Source organism: Mustelus asterias, chromosome 17 (assembly GCF_964213995.1).
Source record: "Mustelus asterias chromosome 17, sMusAst1.hap1.1, whole genome shotgun sequence".
NCBI lineage: Eukaryota > Metazoa > Chordata > Chondrichthyes > Carcharhiniformes > Triakidae > Mustelus > Mustelus asterias.
Genome location: NC_135817.1, coordinates 912,525 through 936,366, shown reverse-complemented (window position 1 = coordinate 936,366; position 23,842 = coordinate 912,525). Strand labels below are relative to the sequence as shown.

At 50.4% G+C, this 23,842-nt stretch overlaps 2 protein-coding genes across 4 annotated transcripts in view; both read right to left on the bottom strand.

The window, feature by feature from the left end:
- Positions 1-23,842, bottom strand: part of LOC144506261 (properdin-like) — a 119,571-nt gene that overhangs the window by 14,125 nt on the left and 81,604 nt on the right. For all 3 annotated transcript variants that reach the window (XM_078232124.1, XM_078232126.1, XM_078232125.1), the window contains 2 exons: positions 13,367-13,555; positions 6,837-6,951 (listed from right to left, as the gene is read on the bottom strand). In XM_078232124.1, the coding sequence (XP_078088250.1) occupies positions 6,837-6,951; positions 13,367-13,555 (304 nt within the window). The remainder of the gene's footprint in view (positions 1-6,836; positions 6,952-13,366; positions 13,556-23,842) is intronic.
- The window catches only part of LOC144506107 (properdin-like), an 89,324-nt gene that overhangs the window by 14,249 nt on the left and 51,233 nt on the right, over positions 1-23,842 (bottom strand). The gene's annotated exons all lie outside the window — the stretch shown is intronic.

Genomic DNA, 23,842 nt, shown 5'->3' with positions numbered 1-23,842 from the left:
TCAATGCCCCGACCAATAAAGGCAAGCGTTCCATACGCCTTCTTTCCCACCCTATCTACTTGTGTGGCACTTTCAGGGAGCTATGGACTTGAACCCCAAGATCCCTCTGTACACCAGTGCTGTTCAGGGTCCTGCCATTAACTGTATACTTACCCTTAACACTTGATCCCCCAAAGAGCAGCACCTCACACTTCCCCGGATTAAACCCCATCTGCCATTTCTCCACCCATATCTGCAGCTGATCGATATTCCGCTGTATCCTCCGACAACCTTCTACACTTTCCACAACTCGGCCTATCTTTGTGTCATCTGCAAACTTACTAACCCATCCATCTACATTTTCATCCAAGTCATTTATATTTATCACAAACGGCAGAGGTGCCAGTATGGATCCCTGCGGAACACCACCAGGAAGAAGTTTCTAAGCTAGTGGCTTTTGCTACCAAATAAACCTGTTGGACTTTAACCTGGTGTTGTTAGACTTCTTACTGTGTTTACCCGAGTCCAGTGCCAGCATCTCCACATCATGAATACCACCAGTCACAGACCTCCAGCCAGAAAAACACCCTTCTACCACTACACTCTGACTTCTATGGGCGAGCCAATTCTGTATCCAAGTGGCCAAGTCACCATGGATCCCATGCACCTTAATGTTCTGGATAGGCCTATCATGAGGGACCTTGTCGAAAGCCTTACTAAAATCTGTGTGGACAACATCCATTGCTCTGCCCTCATCGATCACCCTCGTCACCTCATTGAATCATAGAGATTTACAGCATGGAAACAGGCCCTTCGGCCCAACTTGTCCATGCAGCCCTTTTTTTTTAAACCCCTAAGCTAATCCCAATTGCCTGCATTTGGTCCATATCCCTCTATACCCATCGTACCCATGTAACTATCCAAATGCTTTTTAAAAGACAAAATTGTACCCGCCTCTACTACTGCCTCTGGCAGCTTGTTCCAGACACTCACCACCCTCTGTGTGAAATAATTGCCCCTCTGGACACTTTTATATCTCTCCCCTCGCACCTTAAATCTATGTCCTCTAGTTTTAGACTCCCCTACCTTTGGGAAAAGATATTGACTATCTAGCTGATCTATGCCCCTCATTATTTTATAGACATCTATAAGATCACCCCTCAGCCTCCTACGCTCCAGAGAAAAAAGTCCCAGTCTATCCAGCCTCTCCTTATAACTCAAACCATCAAGTCCCAGTAGCATCCTAGTAAATCTTTTCTGCACTCTTTCTAGTTTAATAATATCCTTTCTATAATAGGGTAACCAGAACTGTACACAGAATTCCAAGTGTGGCCTTACCAATGTCTTGTACAACTTCAAAAGATGTCCCAACTCCTGTATTCAATGTTCTGACCAATGAAACCAAGCATGCCGAATGCCTTCTTCACCACTCTGTCCATCTGTGACTCCACTTTCAAGGAGCTATGAACATGTACCCCTCGATCGCTTTGTTCTGTAACTCTCCCCAACGCCCTACCATTAACTAAGTCCTGCCCTGGTTCAATCTACCAAAATGCATCACCTCGCATTTGTCTGAATTAAACTCCATCTGCCATTCGTCAGCCCACTGGCCCAATTGGTCACGATCCCTTGCAATTGGAGATAACTTTCTTCACTGTCCACTATGCCACCAATCTTAGTATCATCTGCAAACTTACTAACCATGCCCCCTATATTCTCATCCAAATCATTAATATAAATGACAAATAACAGTGGACCCAGCACTGATCCCTGAGGCACACCGCTGGTCACAGGCCTCCAGTTTGAAAAACAACCTTCTACAACCACCCTCTGGCTTCTGTTAAGAAGCCAATTTTGTATCCATTTAGATACCTCACTGTGAATCCCGTGAGATTTAACTTTATGCAACAACCTACCATGTGGTACCTTGTCAAAGGCCTTGTGAAAGTCCATGTAGACAACATCAACTGCACTGCCCTCATCGACCTTCTTGGTTACCCCTTCAAAAAACTCAATCAAATTCGTGAGACATGATTTTCCACTCACAAAGCTATGCTGACTGTCCCTAATCAGTCCTTGCGTCTCTAAATGCCTGTAGATCCTGTCTCTCAAAATACCTTCCAACAATTTACCCACCACAGATGTGAGGCTCACTGGCCTGTAGTTCCCAGGCTTTTCCCTGCAGCCCTTTTTAATCAAAGGCACAACATTTGCCACTCTCCAATCTTCAGGCACCTCATCCGTGACTATTGATGATTCAAATATCTCGGCTAGGGGACCCACAATTTCCTCCCTAGCCTCCCACAATGTCCTGGGATATACCTCATCAGGTCCCGCAGATTTATCTACCTTGATGCGCTTTAAGACTTCCAGCACCTCCTTCTCTGTAATATGTACACTCCTCAAGACATCACTATTTATTTCCCCAAGTTCCCTAACATCCATGCTTTTCTCAACAGTAAATACTGATGAGGGATATTCATTTCGGATCTCACCCATCTCTTGTGGATCCACACATAGATGACCTTGTTGATCCTTAAGAGGCCCGACTCTCTCCCGAGTTACTCTTTTGCCCTTTATGTATTTGTAGAAACTCTTTGGAACTTCTTTGAAACTCCCCAACAAAAATCAATCAAGTTAGTAAGACATGACCTGCCCCACACAAAGCCATGCTGACTTCTGTAGTAGGCCATGCCTTTCCAAATGCGCGTGAGGATCCTCTCCAGTAGCTTCCAACCCACCGATGTGGGATTCACTGGACTATAATTTCCTGGATTACCCCTTTTTCCCTTTCTTGAACAGAGGAACAACATTAGCTACCCGCCAGTCCTCCGGGACCTCTCCAGTGGCTAGTGAGGGTGCAAAGATCATTGTCAGGGTCCCTGCAATTTCCTCTCTTGTCTCTCTCAATAACCTGGGGTAGATCCCATCGGGTCCTGGGGACTTTAATGCTCTTCAAGAGTCCCAACGCCACTTCTTTCTTGACCTCAGGATGCCCTAGCATATTATTATGCTCCACATTAATCTCACTGATGTGGAGATGCCGGCGTTGGACTGGGTTGGCACAGTAAGAAGTCTCACAACACCAGGGTAAAGTCCAACAGGTTTATTTGGTAGCACGAGCTTTCGGAGCGCTGCTCCTTCCTCAGGTGAGTCTTCATCACTCACTTGAGGAAGGAGCAGCTCTCCGAAAGCTCGTGCTACCAAATAAACCTGTTGGACTTTACCCTGGTGTTGTGAGACTTCTTACTAATCTCACTGTCCTCTGTGTCCTTCTCCTTGGTGAATACCGATACAAAGTACTTAGTTAGGATTGCACTCACATTCTCAGCCTCCAAGCACAAGTTCCCTCCTTTGTCCTTGTGTGATCCTACCCTCAATCACAGTGCTGTATTAGAGATTGTCCCTCCACCGTGGGGCCCTTCTCCTGGTGTCCCTGCACCATGGGGCTCTTCCCCTGGTGTCCCTGCACCGTTGGGCCCTTCCCCTGGTGCCCCTGCACCATGGGGCCCTTTCCCGGGTGCCCCTCCACTGTGGGGCCCTTCTCCTGGTGTCCCTGCATCGTGGGGCTCTTCCCCTGGTGCCCCTGCACCGTGGGGCCCTTCCCCTGGTGCCCCTGCACCGTGGGGCCCTTTCCCGGGTGCCCCTCCACCGTGGGGCCCTTCTCCTGGTGTCCCTGCACCATGGGGCTCTTCCCCTGGTGTCCCTGCACCGTGGGGCCTTTCTCCAGGTGTCCCTGCACCATGGGGCCCTTCTCCTGGTGTCCCTGCACCATGGGGTCCTTCCCCTGGTGCCCCTGCACTGTGGGGCCCTTCCCCTGGTGCCCCTGCACCGTGGGGCCCTTCCCCTGGTGTCCCTGCACCGTGGGGCCCTTCCCCTGGTGTCCCTGCACCGTGGGGCCCTTCCCCTGGTGCCCCTGCACCGTGGGGCCCTTTCCCGGGTGCCCCTCCACCGTGGGGCCCTTTCCCGGGTGCCTCTCCACCGTGGGGCCCTTCTCCTGGTGTCCCTGCACCGTGGGGTCCTTCCCCTGGTGCCCCTGCACCGTGGGGCCCTTCCCCTGGTGCCCCTGCACCGTGGGGCCCTTCCCCTGGTGTCCCTGCACCATGCGGCCCTTCTCCTGGTGTCCCTGCACCGTGGGGTCCTTCCCCTGGTGTCCCTGCACCGTGGGGCCCTTCCCCTGGTGTCCCTGCACCGTGTGTCCTCGGAGCTCCACGGAAATGACAGAATCTTCCCCATGGGGCCATATTAATCTTGTTAGATTTGGTTGTGGGAGAGAACTTTGGAGATAGCGACCGCAAACCGGTGTCTTTTGTCATTGCAATGGAGAGGGGTAGGGCCGTACGGCAGGGCAAGGTTTATAATTGGGGGAGAGGTAATTATGATGCGATTAGGCAAGAATTAGGGGGCATAAGATGGGAACAGAAACTGTCAGGGAAAGGCACAAATGAAAAGTGGAGCTTGTTCAAGGAACAAATACTACGTGTCCTTGATAGGTATGTCCCTGTCAGGCAGGGAGGAAATGGCCGAGTGAGGGAACCATGGTTCACAAAAGAGGTTGAATGTCTTGTCAAGAGGAAGAAGGAAGCGTATGTAAGGATGAGAAAACAAGGTTCAGTTGGGTCGATTGAGGGTTACAAGTTAGCAAGGAATGAGCTGAAAAAGGGGCTTAGGAGAGCTAGGAGGGGGCATGAGAAGTCCTTGGCGGGTCGGATCAAGGAAAACCCCAAGGCTTTTTACTCTTACGTGAGGAATAAAAGAATGACCAGGGTGAGGTTAGGGCCGGTCAAGGACAGTAGTGGGAACTTGTGCATGGAGTCAGAAGAGATAGGAGAGGCGATGAATGAATACTTTTCTTCAGTGTTCACCAAGGAGAGGGGCCATGTTTTTGAGGATGAGAGTGTGATACAGGCTGATAGGCTGGAGGAGGCAGATGTTCTGAGGGAAGATATATTAGCAATTTTGAAAAACCTGAAGGTCGATAAGTCCCCTGGGCCAGATGAGGTATATCCTAGGATTCTTTGGGAGGCAAGGGATGAGATTGCAGAGCCTTTGGCTTTGATCTTTGGGTCCTCACTGTCCACGGGGATAGTGCCAGAGGACTGAAGAGTGGCGAATGTTGTTCCTCTGTTCAAGAAACGAAATAGGAATGACCCTGGTAATTATAGGCTGGTTAGTCTTACTTCGGTGGTCGGTAAGTTAATGGAAAAGGTCCTGAGGGATAGGATTTATGAACATTTGGAAAGATGCAGCTTAATCCGGGATAGTCAACACAGATTCGTGAAGGGTAAGTCTTGCCTCACAAATTTGATTGAATTTTTTGAGGAGGTAACTAAGTGTGTAGATGAAGATAGAGCAGTTGATGTCATATACATGGATTTTAGTAAGGCATTTGATAAGGTCCCCCATAGTCGGCTCATGAAGAAAGTAAGGAGGTGTGGGATAGAGGGAAAGTTGGCCGATTGGATAAGTAACTGGCTATCTCATAAAAGTCATGATGTGGAGATGCCGGCGTTGGACTGGGGTAAACACAGTAAGAAGTTTAACAACACCAGGTTGAAGTCCAACAGGTTTATTTGGTAGCAAAAGCCACACAAGCGTTCGGAGCTCCAAGTCCCTTCTTCAGGTGAGTCCCACCTGAGTCTGGTGAGTCTCACCTGAAGAAGGGGCTTGGGGCTCCAAAAGGTTGTGTGGCTTTTGCTACCAAATAAACCTGTTGAACTTTAACCTGGTGTTGTTAAACTTCTTACTGTATCTCATAGAAGACAGAGGGTGGTGGTGGATGGAAAATTTTCAGACTGGAGACCAGTTACCAGTGGCGTACCACAAGGATCAGTGCTTGGTCCTCTGCTATTTGTGATTTTTATCAATGACTTGGAGGAGGGGGCTGAAGGGTGGATCAGTAAATTTGCGGATGACACCAAGATTGGTGGAGTAGTGGATGAGGTGGAGGGCTGTTGTAAGCTGCAAAGAGACATTGATAGGATGCAGAGCTGGGTCGAAAAATGGCAGATGGAGTTTAACCCTGATAAGTGCGAGGTGATTCATTTTGGTAGGACAAATTTGAATGTGGATTACAGGGTCAAAGGTAGGGTTCTGAGGAATGTGGAGGAACAGAGAGATCTTGGGGTTCATGTCCACAGATCTCTGAAGGTTGCCACTCAAGTGGATAGAGCCGTGAAGAAGGCCTATCGTGTGTTAGCGTTTATTAACAGGGGGTTTGAGTTGAAGAGCCGTGGGGTTATGCTGCAACTGTACAGGACCTTGGTGAGACCACATTTGGAATATTGTGTGCAGTTCTGGTCACCTCACTTTAAGAAGGATGTGGAAGCGCTGGAAAGAGTGCAGCGGAGATTTACCAGGATGCTGCCTGGTTTGGAGGGTAGGTCTTATGAGGAAAGGTTATGGGAGCGAGGGCTTTTCTCTTTAGAGCAGAGGAGGTTGAGAGGCGACTTAATAGAGGTTTATAAGATGATGAGGGGGATAGATAGAGTGGACTTTCAGAGACTATTTCCTCGGGTAGATGTAGCTGTTACTAGGGGGCATAACTATAAGGTTCATGGTGGGAGATATAGGAGGGATGTCAGAGGTAGGTTCTTTACTCAGAGAGTGGTTGGGGTGTGGAATGGACTGCCTGCTGTGATAGTGGAGTCGGACACTTTAGGAACTTTCAAGCGGTTATTGGATAGGCACATGGAGCACACCAGGATGATAGGGAGTGGGATAGCTTGATCTTGGTTTCGGAAAAGGTTCGGCACAACATCGTGGGCCGAAGGGCCTGTACTGTGCTGTACTGTTCTATGTTCTATGTTCTATGTTGATCACAGCGCTGTTATAAAGATTGAGCACTTGAGCCTCACGGGTAATCAGGGAAGTTCGGTTCACAGGTTCGAGTCCGCTTTCGAACGCTCCCGGCTCCACAGGGAGGGTGACACAAACTCCAGGAATTCCAGTCCGACCAAATCCCTTTCCCATCTGTGAGTAACAGGAGGATTTGCTGGGGTTAATCATCGTCACCCTGTCCATTCCCAATCCAAGCACAATCCCACTGACACAACCGGGGACAGACACAAGCCACACAGTCCTATCCCCAAATCAGAATCCACTCCCATCACACACACAAAAGAACAAAGAAAATTACAGCACAGGAAGAGGCCCTTCGGCCCTCCAAGCCTGCACCGACCATGCTGCCCGACTGAACTAAAACCCCCTACCTTTCTGGGGACCATATCCCTCGATTCCCATCCTATCCTTGTATTTGTCAAGACGCCCCTTAAAAGTCACTATCATATCCGCTTCCACTGCCTCCCCCGGCAACGAGTTCCAGGCACCCACCACCCTCTGTGTAAAAAATCTGCCTCGTACATCTCCTTTAAACCTTCCCCCTCACGCCTTAAACCTGTGCCCCCAAGTAATTGACTCTTCCACCCAGGGAAAAAGCTTCTGACTATCCACTCTGTCCATGCCTCTCATAATCTTGTAGACTTCTATCAGGTCTCCCCTCAACCTCCATCGTTCCAGTGAGAACAAACCAAGTTTCTCCAACCTCTCCTCGTAGCTAATGCCCTCCATACCAGGCAACATCCTGGTAAATCTTTTCTGTACCCTCTCCAAAGCCTCCACATCCTTCTGGTAGTGTGGTGACCAGAATTGAACACTATATTCCAAGTGCGGCCTAACTAAGGTTCTATAAAGCTGCAACATGACTTGCCAATTTTTAAACTCAATACCCCGGCCGATGAAGGCAAGCATGCCGTATGCCTTCTTGACTACCTTCTCTACCTGCACTGCCACTTTCAGTGACCTGTGTACCTGTACACCCAGATCCCTCTGCCTATCAATACTCTTAAGGGTTCTGCCATTTACTGTATATTTCCTATCTGTATTAGACCTTCCAAAATGCATTACCTCACATTTGTCCAGATTAAACTCCATCTGCCATCTCTCCGCCCAAGTCTCCAACTGATCTATATCCTGCTGTATCCTCTGATGGTCCTCATTGCTATCCGCAAATCCACCAACCTTTGTGTCGTCCGCAAACTTACTAATCAATCCAGTTACATTTTCCTTCAATCATTTATATATATTACAAACAGCAAAGGTCCCAGCACTGATCCCTGAGGAACGCCACTTGTCACAGCCCTCCATTCAGAAACGCATCCTTCCACTGCTACCCTCTGTCTTCTTTGACCGAGCCAGTTTTGTATCCACCTTGCCAGCTCACCTCTGATCCCATGCGACTTCACCTTCTGCATCAGTCTGCCATGAGGGACCTTGTCAAAGACCTTACTGAAGTCCATGTAGACAACATCCACTGTCCTACCCTCATCAATCATCTTCGTCACTTCCTCGAAAAACTCGAGACACGACCTCTCCTTCACAAAACCATGTTGCCTCTCACTAATACGTCCACTTATTTACAAGTGGGAATAAATCCTGTCTCGAAGAATCCTCTCCAATAATTTCCCTACCACTGATGTAAGGCTCACCGGCCTGTAATTAGCTGGATTATTCTTGCTCCCCTTCTTAAACAAAGGAACAACATTGGCTATTCTCCAATCCTCTGGGACCTCCCCTGTAGCCAGGGAGGATACAATGATTTCTCTCAAGGCCCCAGCAATTTCCTCCCTTGTCTCTCTCAGTATTCTGGGGTATATCCCATCAGGTCCTGGGGACTTGTCAACCTTAATGTTTCTCAAGAACCCCAATACCTCCTCCTTTTTGGTCTCAACATGACTCAAACTATCTACACATCCTTTTCCAGACTCATCATCCACCAAGTCCTTTTTGGTGAATACTGATGCAAAGTACTCATTTAATACCTCGCCCATTTCCTCTGGCTCCACGCATAGATTCCCTCCCTTGTCCTTGAGTGGGCCAACCCTCTCCCTGGCTACCCTCTTGCTCTTTATATATGTATAAAAAGCCTTGGGATTTTTCTTAATCCTGCTGGTCAATGCTTTTTCATGACCCCTTTTAGCACAGATACACACTTGCACACACACACACCAACGTACGCACACACACACACCCACATGCACACACCAATGGACAAACACACCAATGTATGCACACACACACACACACACACACCAACACACGCACACACCAACGCACACACACACACCAACGCACACACACACACCAACGCACACACACATACACAAACGCACACACACCAATGTGCGCACACTCACACACCAACGCATACACACACACACCCACCAACACACAAACACACACACCAACGCACACACACACAAATGCACACACACAAACGCACACACACACACACACCAACGCACACACACACAAATGCACACACACAAACGCACACACACACACCAACGCACACACACACCAATGTCCGCACGCACACACACACACAAATGCACACACACACCAATGTCCGCACGCACACACCAACGCACACCAATGCACACACACACACCAACGCACACGCACACACACACAACACACACAAATGCACACACACACCAATGTCCGCACGCACACACACACACACCAACGCACACACACACACCAATGCACACACACACACCAACGCACACGCACACACACACAACACACACAAATGCACACACACACCAATGTCCGCACGCGCACACACACACCAACGCACACCAACGCACACACACACACCAACGCACACGCACACACACACACAAATGCACACACACACACCAACGCACACACACACACCAACGCACACACACACACCAACGCACACACACACACCAACACACACACCAATGCACACACACACACCAACGCGTGCACACACACACACAGCAACACACACACACCAACACACACACACCAACACACGCACACACACCAACACACACACACACACACACACAGCAACACACACACACCAACACACGCACACACACCAACACACACACACACAGCAACACACACACACCAACACACACACACCAACACACACACACCAACACACACACACCAACACACGCACACACAGACACACCAACACACACAGACACACCAACACACACACCAACACACACACACCAACACACACTAATGCACGCACACACACCAACGCACACACACAAACGCACACACACACCAATGTCCGCACGCACACACACACACAAATGCACACACACACCAATGTCCGCACGCACACACACACACCAACGCACACCAATGCACACACACACACCAACGCACACGCACACACACACAACACACACAAATGCACACACACACCAATGTCCGCACGCACACACACACACACCAACACACACCAACGCACACACACACACCAACGCACACACACACACCAACGCACACACACACACACACCAACGCACACCAACGCACACACACACACCAACGCACACGCACACACACACAACACACACAAATGCACACACACCAATGTCCGCACGCGCACACACACACACCAACGCACACACACACACCAACGCACACACACACCAACGCACACACACACACCAACGCACACACACACACCAACGCACACACACACCAACGCACACACACACACCAACGCACACACACACACCAACACACACACCAATGCACACACACCAACGCGTGCACACACACACACAGCAACACACACACACCAACACACCCACACCAACACACACACCAACGCACGCACACACACCAACACACACACACCAACACACGCACACACAGACACACCAACACACACAGACACACCAACACACACACCAACACACACTAACGCACGCACACACACACCAACGCACGCACACACACACCAACGCACACACACACCAACACATGCACACACACACCAACGCACACACACACCAACACATGCACACACACACAACACACGCACACCAACACACACACACACAACGCACACACACATACACACCAACACACGCACACACACCAACGCGCACACACACACCAACACGCGCACACACAACACGCACACACACACTAACGCACACACACACAAATGCACGCACACACACATACACCAACGCACGCACACACACACACACCCCAATGCACACACACACACCAACGCACACACACACCAGCGCACGCACACACACACACCAGCGCACGCACACACACACACACCAACGCACGCACACACACACACCAATGCACACACACACCCCAATGCACACACACACCAACACACGCACACACACCAACGCACGCACACACACACCAACGCACGCACACACACACACCAACGCACGCACACACATACCAACGCACACACACACACCAACACATGCACACACACAACACACGCACACCAACACACGCACACACACACACCAATGCACACACACACCAACACACACACACACACACACCAATGCACACACACACACACCAACACACGCACACACACCAACACACACACACACACAAATGCACGCACACACACACACACACACCAACGCATGCACACACACACCCCAATGCACACACACACACCAACACACACACACCCCAACGCACACACACACACACAAATGCACGCACACACACACACACACCAACGCATGCACACACACACCCCAATGCACACACACACCAACACACACACCCCAATGCACACACACACACCAACACACACACACACCAACACACGCACACACAGACACACCAACGCACACACCAACGCACACACACACACACCAACGCACGCGCACACACCAACGCACACACACACCAACACATGCACACACACCAACACATGCACACACACACCAACACATGCACACACACATCAACGCACGCACACACACCAACGCACACACACACACACCAACAGACGCACACACACACACACCAAATGCACGCACACACACCAACACACGCACACCCACACCAACACACACACCAACGCAAACACACACACCAACGCACACACACACCAACACACACACACACCAACACACGCACACACACACCAACACACACACACACCAACGCACACACACACCAACACACACAATGCACACACACACAGCAACGCACACAAACACACACCAATGCACACACACCAATACACACACTATCGCGCACAAACACCAACACACGCACACACACACACACCAACACACACACACACACACCAACACACACACACACTAACGCACACAAACACACACCTATGCACGCGCACACACACACACAAACACACACACACCAACGCACACACACACATGCTAATGCACACATACACACACACACCAACGCACACACACACATGCTAACGCACACATACACGCACACACCAACGCACACACACACATGCTAACGCACACATACACGCACACACCAACGCACACACACACAAACGCACACACACACTAACGCACACAAACATACACACACACATGCACACACACTCTCTCACTCACACACACTCTCTCTCACACACACTCTCTCTCTCACACACACTCCCTCTCTCACACACACACTCTCTCTCTCACTCTCTCTCTCACACACACACACACTCTGACACTCTCTCTCTCTCACACACTCTCTCTCTCACTCTTTCTCTCACACACTCTCTCTCACACACTCTCTCACACACTCTCTCTCTCACACACACTCTCTCTCACACACATACACAGTCTCTCTCACACACAGTCTCTCTCACACACACTCTCTCACACACATACACACTCTCTCTCACACACACACATTCTCTCTCACACACACTCTCTCCCTCTCTCACACACTCTCTCACACACAGTCTCTCACACACACTCTCTCTCTCTCACACATACACACACACACTCCCTCTCTCACACAGTCTCTCTCTCACACACACACACACACTCTCTCTCTGACACTCTCTCTCTCACACACACACTCTCACACACACTCTCTCTCTCACACTCTCTCTCTCACACACACTCTCTCTCTCACACACTCTCTCTCACACACTCTCTCTCACACACACTCTATCTCACGTATGCACACTCCCTCTCTCACACACACTCTCTCTGACACTCTCTCTCACACACTCTCTCTCTCACACACACTCTCTCCCTCTCTCACACACAGTCTCTCCCACACTCTCTCACACTCTCTCACACACACTCTCATTCTCCCACTCTCTCACACACTCTCGTTCTCCCACTCTCTCACACTCTCTCTCTCCCACTCTCTCACACACTCTCTCTCATGCACACTCTCTCACACACTCTCGTTCTCCCACTCTCTCACACTCTCTCTCTCACACACTCTCATTCTCCCACTCTCACACACCGACAGTCCAGAATCCATTCCCATCAGTCTGATCCATTCCTGTACCCAATCCCTTCACTGATGAATGTTTTAGACTAACTCCCGTACTCACACCAACAGTTGTCATTGTTATAACAGGAGCGAACATCCACAATCGATCCTGGGCACGGGTTTCCATCGTGTTTGCGACCCACGCACCTTCGGCCTCTCTTCTGCTGTCCCACGTATCGGCGACATGAGATATTCCAGTCCAACCGCACGCAGTCAGACCACCGAGACCAAGCGTTCCAAAACCCATCAACTGGAACACAAGGGGCATTGAACAAGAACAGAATACCGCAGCAACTGGAATCAAACTCCAGCAATGCAACACACACAACCATGCAGCATCCAGCAATGCAACACACACACAACCATGCAGCATCCAGCAATGCAACACACACACAACCATGCAGCATCCAGCAATGTGACACACACATGCAACCATGCCGCATCCAGCAATGCCACACACGCGCGTGCAACCATGCAGCATCCAGCAATGCAACACGCACGCGCATCCGGCAATGCCACACATGTGGAAACACGCAGCATCCAGCAATGCCACACACACACAACCATGCAGCACCCAGCAATACAACACACACATGCAACCATGCCGCATCCAGCAATGCCACACACACGCGTGCAACCATGCAGCGTCCAGCAATGCAACACACGCGCGCAACCATGCAGCATCCAGAAATGTCACACACACACAACCAAGCAGCACCCAGCAATGTCACACACACAACTATGCAGCACTCAGTAATGCAGCACACATGCAACCATGCAGCATCCAGCAATGTCACACACAACCATGCAGCATCCAGCAATGTCACACACACACATGCAATCATGCAGCAACCAGCAATGCCACACACATGCGCGCAACCCTGCAGCATCCAGCAATATCAGACACACACGCAACAATGCAGCACCCAGCAATGCAACACACGCAACCATGCAGCATCCAGCAATGCAACACACACACAGAACCATGCAGCATCCAGCAATGCCACACACACACAACCATGCAGCATCCAGCAATGTCACACACACAACCATGCAGCATCCAACAATGTCACACACACAACCGTGCAGCATCCAGCAATGCAACACACACACACAACCATGCAGCATCCAGCAATGCCACACACACACACAACCATGCAGCATCCAGCAACGCACACACACACAACCATGCAGCATCCAGCAATGCCACACACACAACCATGCAGCATCCAGCAATGCAACACACACAACCATGCAGCATCCCGCAATGCAACACACACACACAACCATGCAGCAGCCAGCAATGCCACACACACATACACACAATCATGCAGCATCCAACAATGCCACACACACACAAATCCATGCAGCATCCAACAATGCAACACACACACAACCATTCAGCATCCAGCAATGCCACACAAACACACACAACCATGCAGCATCCAGCAATGCAACACACACACGCAACTATGCAGCATCCAGCAATGCCACACACACACACAACCATGCAGCACCCAGCAATGCCACACACATACACACAAACATTCAGCATCCAGCAATGCCACACACACATACACACAATCATGCAGCATCCAACAATGCCACACACACACAAATCCATGCAGCATCCAACAATGCAACACACACACAACCATTCAGCATCCAGCAATGCCACACAAACGCACACAACCATGCAGCATCCAGCAATGCAACACACACGCAACTATGCAGCATCCAGCAATGCCACACACACACACAACCATGCAGCACCCAGCAATGCCACACACATACACACAAACATTCAGCATCCAGCAATGCCACACACACAGCCATGCAGCATCCAGCAATGCCACACACAACCATGCAGCATCAAGCAATGCCACACACACACACAACCATGCAGCACCCAGCAATGCCACACACATACACACAAACATTCAGCATCCAGCAATGCCACACACACAGCCATGCAGCATCCAGCAATGCCACACACAACCATGCAGCATCAAGCAATGCCACACACACACAGACACACAACCATGCAGCATCAAGCAATGCCACACACACACACAACCATGCAGCATCCAACAATGCCACACACACAAACACACAGCCATGCAGCATCCAGCAATGCCACACAAAACCATGCAGCATCCCGCAATGCCACACACAACCATGCAGCACCCAACAATGCCACACACAACCATGCAGCATCCAGCAATGCGACACACACGCGCAACCATGCAGCATCCAGCAATGCGACACACGCAACCATGCAGCATTCAGCAGTGCAACACATGCGCGCAACCATGCAGCATCCAGCGATGTGACACACAACCATGCAGCATCCAGCAATGCCACACACACACACATCCATGCAGCATCCAGCAATGCCATACACACACATGCAACCATGCAGCATCCAGCAATGCCAAACACACACAACCATGCCGCATCCAGCAAATGCCACACACACGCACGCAACCATCCAGCATCCAGCAATGCGACACACGCAACCATGCAGCATCCAGCGATGCAACACACACATGCAACAATGCAGCACCCAGTAATGCGACACACAACCACGCAGCATCCAGCAATGCCACACACACAACCGTGTGTGTGTCAGGAGGGAGGGTTTCAGATACGTGGATAATTGGAACACATTCTGGGGAAAGTGGGACCTGTACAAACAGGACGGGGGGCACCTGAACCAGAGGGGCACCAATATCCTGGGGGGGAAATTTGATACGGCTCTTCAGGGGGGTTTAAACTAATTTGTCAGGGGAGTGGGAAAAGGAGTTGTAGTCCGGAAGTCAGTGTTGAGGGTAGTGAGGTATTGGGGAAGGTATCAGGGTCAAGGGTGGGTACCGGTAGACAGGAAGGTGGGTTGAAGTGTGTCTACTTCAATGCAAGGAGCATCCGGAACAAGGTAGATGAACTTGGGGCGTGGATTGGTACTTGGGACTACGATGTTGTGGCCATTACAGAGACGTGAGTAGAACAAGGACAGGGATGGTTGTTGGACGTTCCGGGGTATAGATGTTTCAGTAAGTGTAGGGAAGCTGGTAAAAGAGGTGGAGGAGTAGCATTGTTAATCAAGGATAGTTTAACGGCTGCGGAAAGGCACTTCGAGGGGGATCTGCATACTGAGGTAATATGGGCTGAGGTTAAAAATAGGAAAGGAGCGGTCACGTTGTTAGGAGTTTACTATAGGCCCCCAAATAGTAATAGAGATGTGGAGGAAGAAATTGCTAAGCAGATTATGGATATGTGTGGGGGTCACAGGGTAGTTGTCATGGGGGACTTTAACTTTCCAAATATTGATTGGAACCTTTGTAGATCAAATAGTTCGGATGGGGCAGTTTTTGTGCAGTGTGTGCAGGAGGGTTTCCTGACACAATATGTTGATAGGCCGACAAGAGGTGGGGCCACATTGGATTTGGTACTGGGAAATGAACCGGGCCAAGTGTTAGATTTGGTTATGGGAGAGCACTTTGGAGATAGTGACCACAATTCGGTGTCTTTTGTTATTGCAATGGAGAGGGATAGGGCCGTACGGCAGGGCAACACACACACACACAACCATGCAGCGTCCAGCAATGCCACACACAACCATGCAGCATCCAGCAATGCCACATACACACAGAACCATGCAGCATCCAGCAATGCCACATACACACACACACAACCATGCAGCGTCCAGCAATGCCACACACACACATCCATGCAGCATCCTGCAATGCCACACACACACACAACCATGCAGCATCCAGCAATGCTACACACACACACACAACCATGCAGCATCCAGCAATGCAACACATACACACACAGCCATGCAGCACCCAGCAATGCAACGCACACACGCAACCATGCAGCATCAAGCAATGCAACACACACACACAGAACCATGCAGCATCCAGCAATGCCACACACACACAACCATGCAGCATCCAGCAATGCAACACATACACACACAGCCATGCAGCATCCAGCAATGCAACGCACACACACACAAAACCATGCAGCATCCAGCAATGCAACACACACACACGCAACCATGCAGCATCAAGCAATGCAACACACACACAGAACCATGCAGCATCCAGCAATGCAACACACATACACACACACAAAACCATGCAGCGTCCAGCAATGCCACACACACACACACATATCCATGCAGCATCCTGCAATGCCACACACACACACAACCATGCAGCATCCAGCAATGCCACACACACACACAACCATGCAGCATCCAGCAATGCAACACATACACACACAGCCATGCAGCATCCAGCAATGCAATGCACGCACACAACCATGCAGCATGCAGCAATGCAACACACACACACACACACACACAACCATGCAGCATCAAGCAATGCAACACACACACAGAACCATGCAGCATCCAGCAATGCCACATACACACACACAACCATGCAGCATTCATCAATGTCAGACACACACAACCATGCAGCATCCAGCAATGCAACACACACACACACCATGCAGCATCCAGCAATGCAACACACCCACACACACACACAACCATGCAGCGTCCAGCAATGCCACACACACACACACATCCATGCAGCATCCTGCAATGCCACACACACACACAACCATGCAGCATCCAGCAATGCCACACACACACACAACCATGCAGCATCCAGCAATGCAACACATACACACACAGCCATGCAGCATCCAGCAATGCAATGCACACACACAACCATGCAGCATCCAGCAATGTAACACACACACGCAACCATGCAACATCAAGCAATGCAACACAAACACAGAAGCATGCAGCATCCAGCAATGCCATGCACACACAACCATGCAGCATCCAGCAATGCCACACACACACAACCATGCAGCATCCAGCAATGCCACGCACACACACACACAACTATGCAGCATCCAGCAATGCAACACACACACACAAACATGCAGCATCCTGCAATGCCACACACAAACACAACCATTCAGCACCAGCAATGCAGCACACACACAACCATGCAGCATCCAGCAATGCCACACACACACACACGCAACCATGCAGCATCCAGCAATGCAACACATACACACACAACCATGCAGCATCCAGCAATGCAACACACACACACACAACCATGCAGCATCCAGCAATGCAACGCACACACAACCATGCAGCATCCAGCAATGCAACACACACACACGCAACCATGCAGCATCAAGCAATGCAACACACACACAGAACCATGCAGCATCCAGCAATGCCACATACACACACACAACCATGCAGCATCCAGCAATGCCACACACACACACAACCATGCAGCATCCAGCAATGCAACACACACACGCAAACATGCAGCATCAAGCAATGCAACACACACACAGAACCATGCAGCATCCAGCAATGCCACATACACACACACACACAACCATGCAGCAACCAGCAATGCCACGCGCACACACACAACCATGCAGCATCCAGCAATGCAACACACACACAAACATGCAGCATCCAGCAATGCCACACACACACACACAACCATGCAGCATCCAGCAATGCAACACACATGCAACCATGCAGCATCAAGCAATGCCACACACACACGCAACCATGCAGCATCCAGCAATGCCACACTCACACGCAACCATGCAGCATCCAGCAATGCAACACATGCACAACCATGCAGCATCCAGCAATGTAACACACACTTGCAACCATGCAGCATCCAGCAATGTCACACACATACACACAACCATGCAGCATCCCGCAATGCCACACACGCACACCATGCAGCATCCAGCAATGCCACACACGCAACCATGCGGCATCCAGCAATGCCACACACACCCGCACGCAACCACGCAGCATCCAGAAATGTCACACACATGCAACCATGCCGCATTCTGCAACACCACACACATGCAGCCATGCAGCATCCAGCAATGCAACACATGCACACCCAACCATGCAGCACCCAGCAATGCAACAAACACGCAACGATGCATCATCCAGCAATGCAACACACATGCAACCATGCAGCATTGAGCAATGTCACATACATACACACAACCATGCAGCATCCAGCAATATCACACACATGCAATCATGCAGCAACCAGCAATGCCATATACTCACGCGCACAACCATGCAGCATCCAGCAAAGCCACACGTGCGCATGCAACCATGCAGCATCCAGCAATATCACAGACACACACGCAACAATGCGGCACCCAGCAATGCCATACATACATGCAACCATGCAGCATCCAGCAATGTCAGGCACACACAACCACGCAGCATCCAGCAATGCAACACGCACACACACAACCATGCAGCATCCAGCAATGCAACACACACACACACAACATGCAGCGTCCAGCAATGCCACACACACACACAACCATGCAGCATCCAGCAATGCAACACATACACACACAGCCATGCAGCATCCAGCAATGCAACGTACACACACAACCATGCAGCATCCAGAAATGCAACACACACACACGCAACCATGCAGCATCAAGCAATGCAACACAAACACAGAACCATGCAGCATCCAGCAATGCCACATACACACACACAACCATGCAGCACCCAGCAATGCAACACACACACAGAACCATGCAGCATCCAGCAATGCCACATACACACACACACACACAACCATGCAGCATCCAGCAATGCCATGCACACACACACACACAACCATGCAGCATCCAGCAATGCAACACACACACAAACATGCAGCACCCAGCAATGCCACACACAAACACAACCATTCAGCATCCAGCAATGCAACACACACACAACCATGCAGCATCCAGCAATGCTACACACACACACGCAACCATGCAGTGTCCAGCAAGGCCACACACACGCAACCATGCAGCATCCAGCAATGTCACACACACATAATCATGCAGCACAACCATGCAGCATCCAGATAAAACAACACACACGCACGCAACCATGCAGTGTCCAGCAATGTCATACACACACAGAACCATGCAGCATCCAGAAATATCACAGCCACACATGCAACAATGCAGCACCCAGCAATGCCACACATACATGCAACCATGCAGCATCCAACAATGTCACACACACATGCAATCATGCAGCATTCAGCAATGTCACACACACACAACCATGCAGCATCCAGCAATGCAACACACACACACAGCCATGCAGCATCCAGCAATGCCACACACAACCATGCAGCATCCAGCAATGCCACATACACACACGCAACCATACAGCATCCAGGAATGCCACACACAACCATGCAGCATCCAGCAATGCCACACACACACAACCATGCAGCATCCAGCAATGCAACACATACACACACAACCATGCAGCATCCAGCAATGCAACACACACACACAACCATGCAGCATCCAGCAATGCAACGCACACACAACCATGCAGCATCCAGCAATGCAACACACACACACAACCATGCAGCATCAAGCAATGCAACACACACACAGAACCATGCAGCATCCAGCAATGCCACATACACACACACACAACCATGCAGCATCCAGCAATGCCACACACACACACAACCATGCAGCATCCAGCAATGCAACACACACACGCAAACATGCAGCATCAAGCAATGCAACACACACACAGAACCATGCAGCATCCAGCAATGCCACATACACACACACACACACACACAACCATGCAGCAACCAGCAATGCCACGCGCACACACACAACCATGCAGCATCCAGCAATGCAACACACACACAAACATGCAGCATCCAGCAATGCCACACACACACACACACAACCATGCAGCATCCAGCAATGCAACACACACGCAACCATGCAGCATCAAGCAATGCCACACACACACGCAACCATGCAGCATCCAGCAATGCCACACTCACACGCAACCATGCAGCATCCAGCAATGCAACACATGCACAACCATGCAGCATCCAGCAATGTAACACACACTTGCAACCATGCAGCATCCAGCAATGTCACACACATACACACAACCATGCAGCATCCAGCAATGCCACACACGCACACCATGCAGCATCCAGCAATGCCACACACGCAACCATGCGGCATCCAGCAATGCCACACACACCCGCACGCAACCACGCAGCATCCAGAAATGTCACACACATGCAACCATGCCGCATTCTGCAACACCACACACATGCAGCCATGCAGCATCCAGCAATGCAACACATGCACACCCAACCATGCAGCACCCAGCAATGCAACAAACACGCAACGATGCATCATCCAGCAATGCAACACACATGCAACCATGCAGCATTGAGCAATGTCACATACATACACACAACCATGCAGCATCCAGCAATATCACACACATGCAATCATGCAGCAACCAGCAATGCCACACGTGCGCATGCAACCATGCAGCATCCAGCAATATCACAGACACACACGCAACAATGCGGCACCCAGCAATGCCATACATACATGCAACCATGCAGCATCCAGCAATGTCACACACACATGCAATCATGCAGCATTCAGCAATGTCAGGCACACACAACCACGCAGCATCCAGCAATGCAACACGCACACACACAACCATGCAGCATCCAGCAATGCAACACACACACACAACATGCAGCGTCCAGCAATGCCACACACACACACACACACAACCATGCAGCATCCAGCAATGCAACACATACACACACAGCCATGCAGCATCCAGCAATGCAACGTACACACACAACCATGCAGCATCCAGAAATGCAACACACACACACGCAACCATGCAGCATCAAGCAATGCAACACAAACACAGAACCATGCAGCATCCAGCAATGCCACATACACACACACAACCATGCAGCACCCAGCAATGCAACACACACACAGAACCATGCAGCATCCAGCAATGCCACATACACACACACACACACAACCATGCAGCATCCAGCAATGCCATGCACACACACACACACAACCATGCAGCATCCAGCAATGCAACACACACACAAACATGCAGCACCCAGCAATGCCACACACAAACACAACCATTCAGCATCCAGCAATGCAACACACACACAACCATGCAGCATCCAGCAATGCTACACACACACACGCAACCATGCAGTGTCCAGCAAGGCCACACACACGCAACCATGCAGCATCCAGCAATGTCACACACACATAATCATGCAGCACAACCATGCAGCATCCAGATAAAACAACACACACGCACGCAACCATGCAGTGTCCAGCAATGTCATACACACACAGAACCATGCAGCATCCAGAAATATCACAGCCACACATGCAACAATGCAGCACCCAGCAATGCCACACATACATGCAACCATGCAGCATCCAACAATGTCACACACACATGCAATCATGCAGCATTCAGCAATGTCACACACACACAACCATGCAGCATCCAGCAATGCAACACACACACACAGCCATGCAGCATCCAGCAATGCCACACACAACCATGCAGCATCCAGCAATGCCACATACACACACGCAACCATACAGCATCCAGGAATGCCACACACAACCATGCAGCATCCAGCAATGCCACACATACGCAACCATGCAGCATCCAGCAATGCCACACACACACACTCAACCATGCATCATCCAGCAATGCCACACACACAGATGCAACCATGCAGCACCCGCAATGCCACACACACAACCATGCAGCATCCAGCAATTCCACACACACACACTCAACCATGCAGCATCCAGCAATGCCACACACACAAATGCAACCATGCAGCATCCAGCAATGCCACACACACAACCATGCAGTATCTAGCAATGCAACACACACAAACACACAACCATGCAGCGTCCAGCAATGCAACACATACACAACCATGCAGCATCCAGCAATGAAACGCACACACGCAACCATGCAGCATCCAGCAATGCAACGCACATGCACACCATGCAGCATCCAGCAATGCCACACACACACACGCGCAACCATGCAGCATCCAGCAATGCCACACACACACACACGCAACCATGCAGCATCTAGCAATGCCACACACACACAACCATGCAGCATCCAGCAATGCAACACATACACAACCATGCAGCATCCAGCAATGAAACGCACACATGCAACCATGCAGCATCCAGCAATGTCACACACATACACACAACCATGCAGCATCCAGCAATGCCACACATGCACACCATGCAGCATCCAGCAACGCCACACGCACACATGCAACCATGCAGCATCCAGCAATGCAACACACACACAACCATGCAGCATCCAGCAATGCCACACACGCGCGCAACTACGCAGCATCCAGCAATGCCACACACATGCAACCATGCAGCATCCAGCAATGCCACACACAACCATGCAGCATCCAGCAATGCCACATACACACACGCAACCATACAGCATCCAGGAATGCCACACACAATCATGCAGCATCCAGCAATGCCACACACACACACTCAACCATGCATCATCCAGCAATGCCACACACACAGATGCAACCAT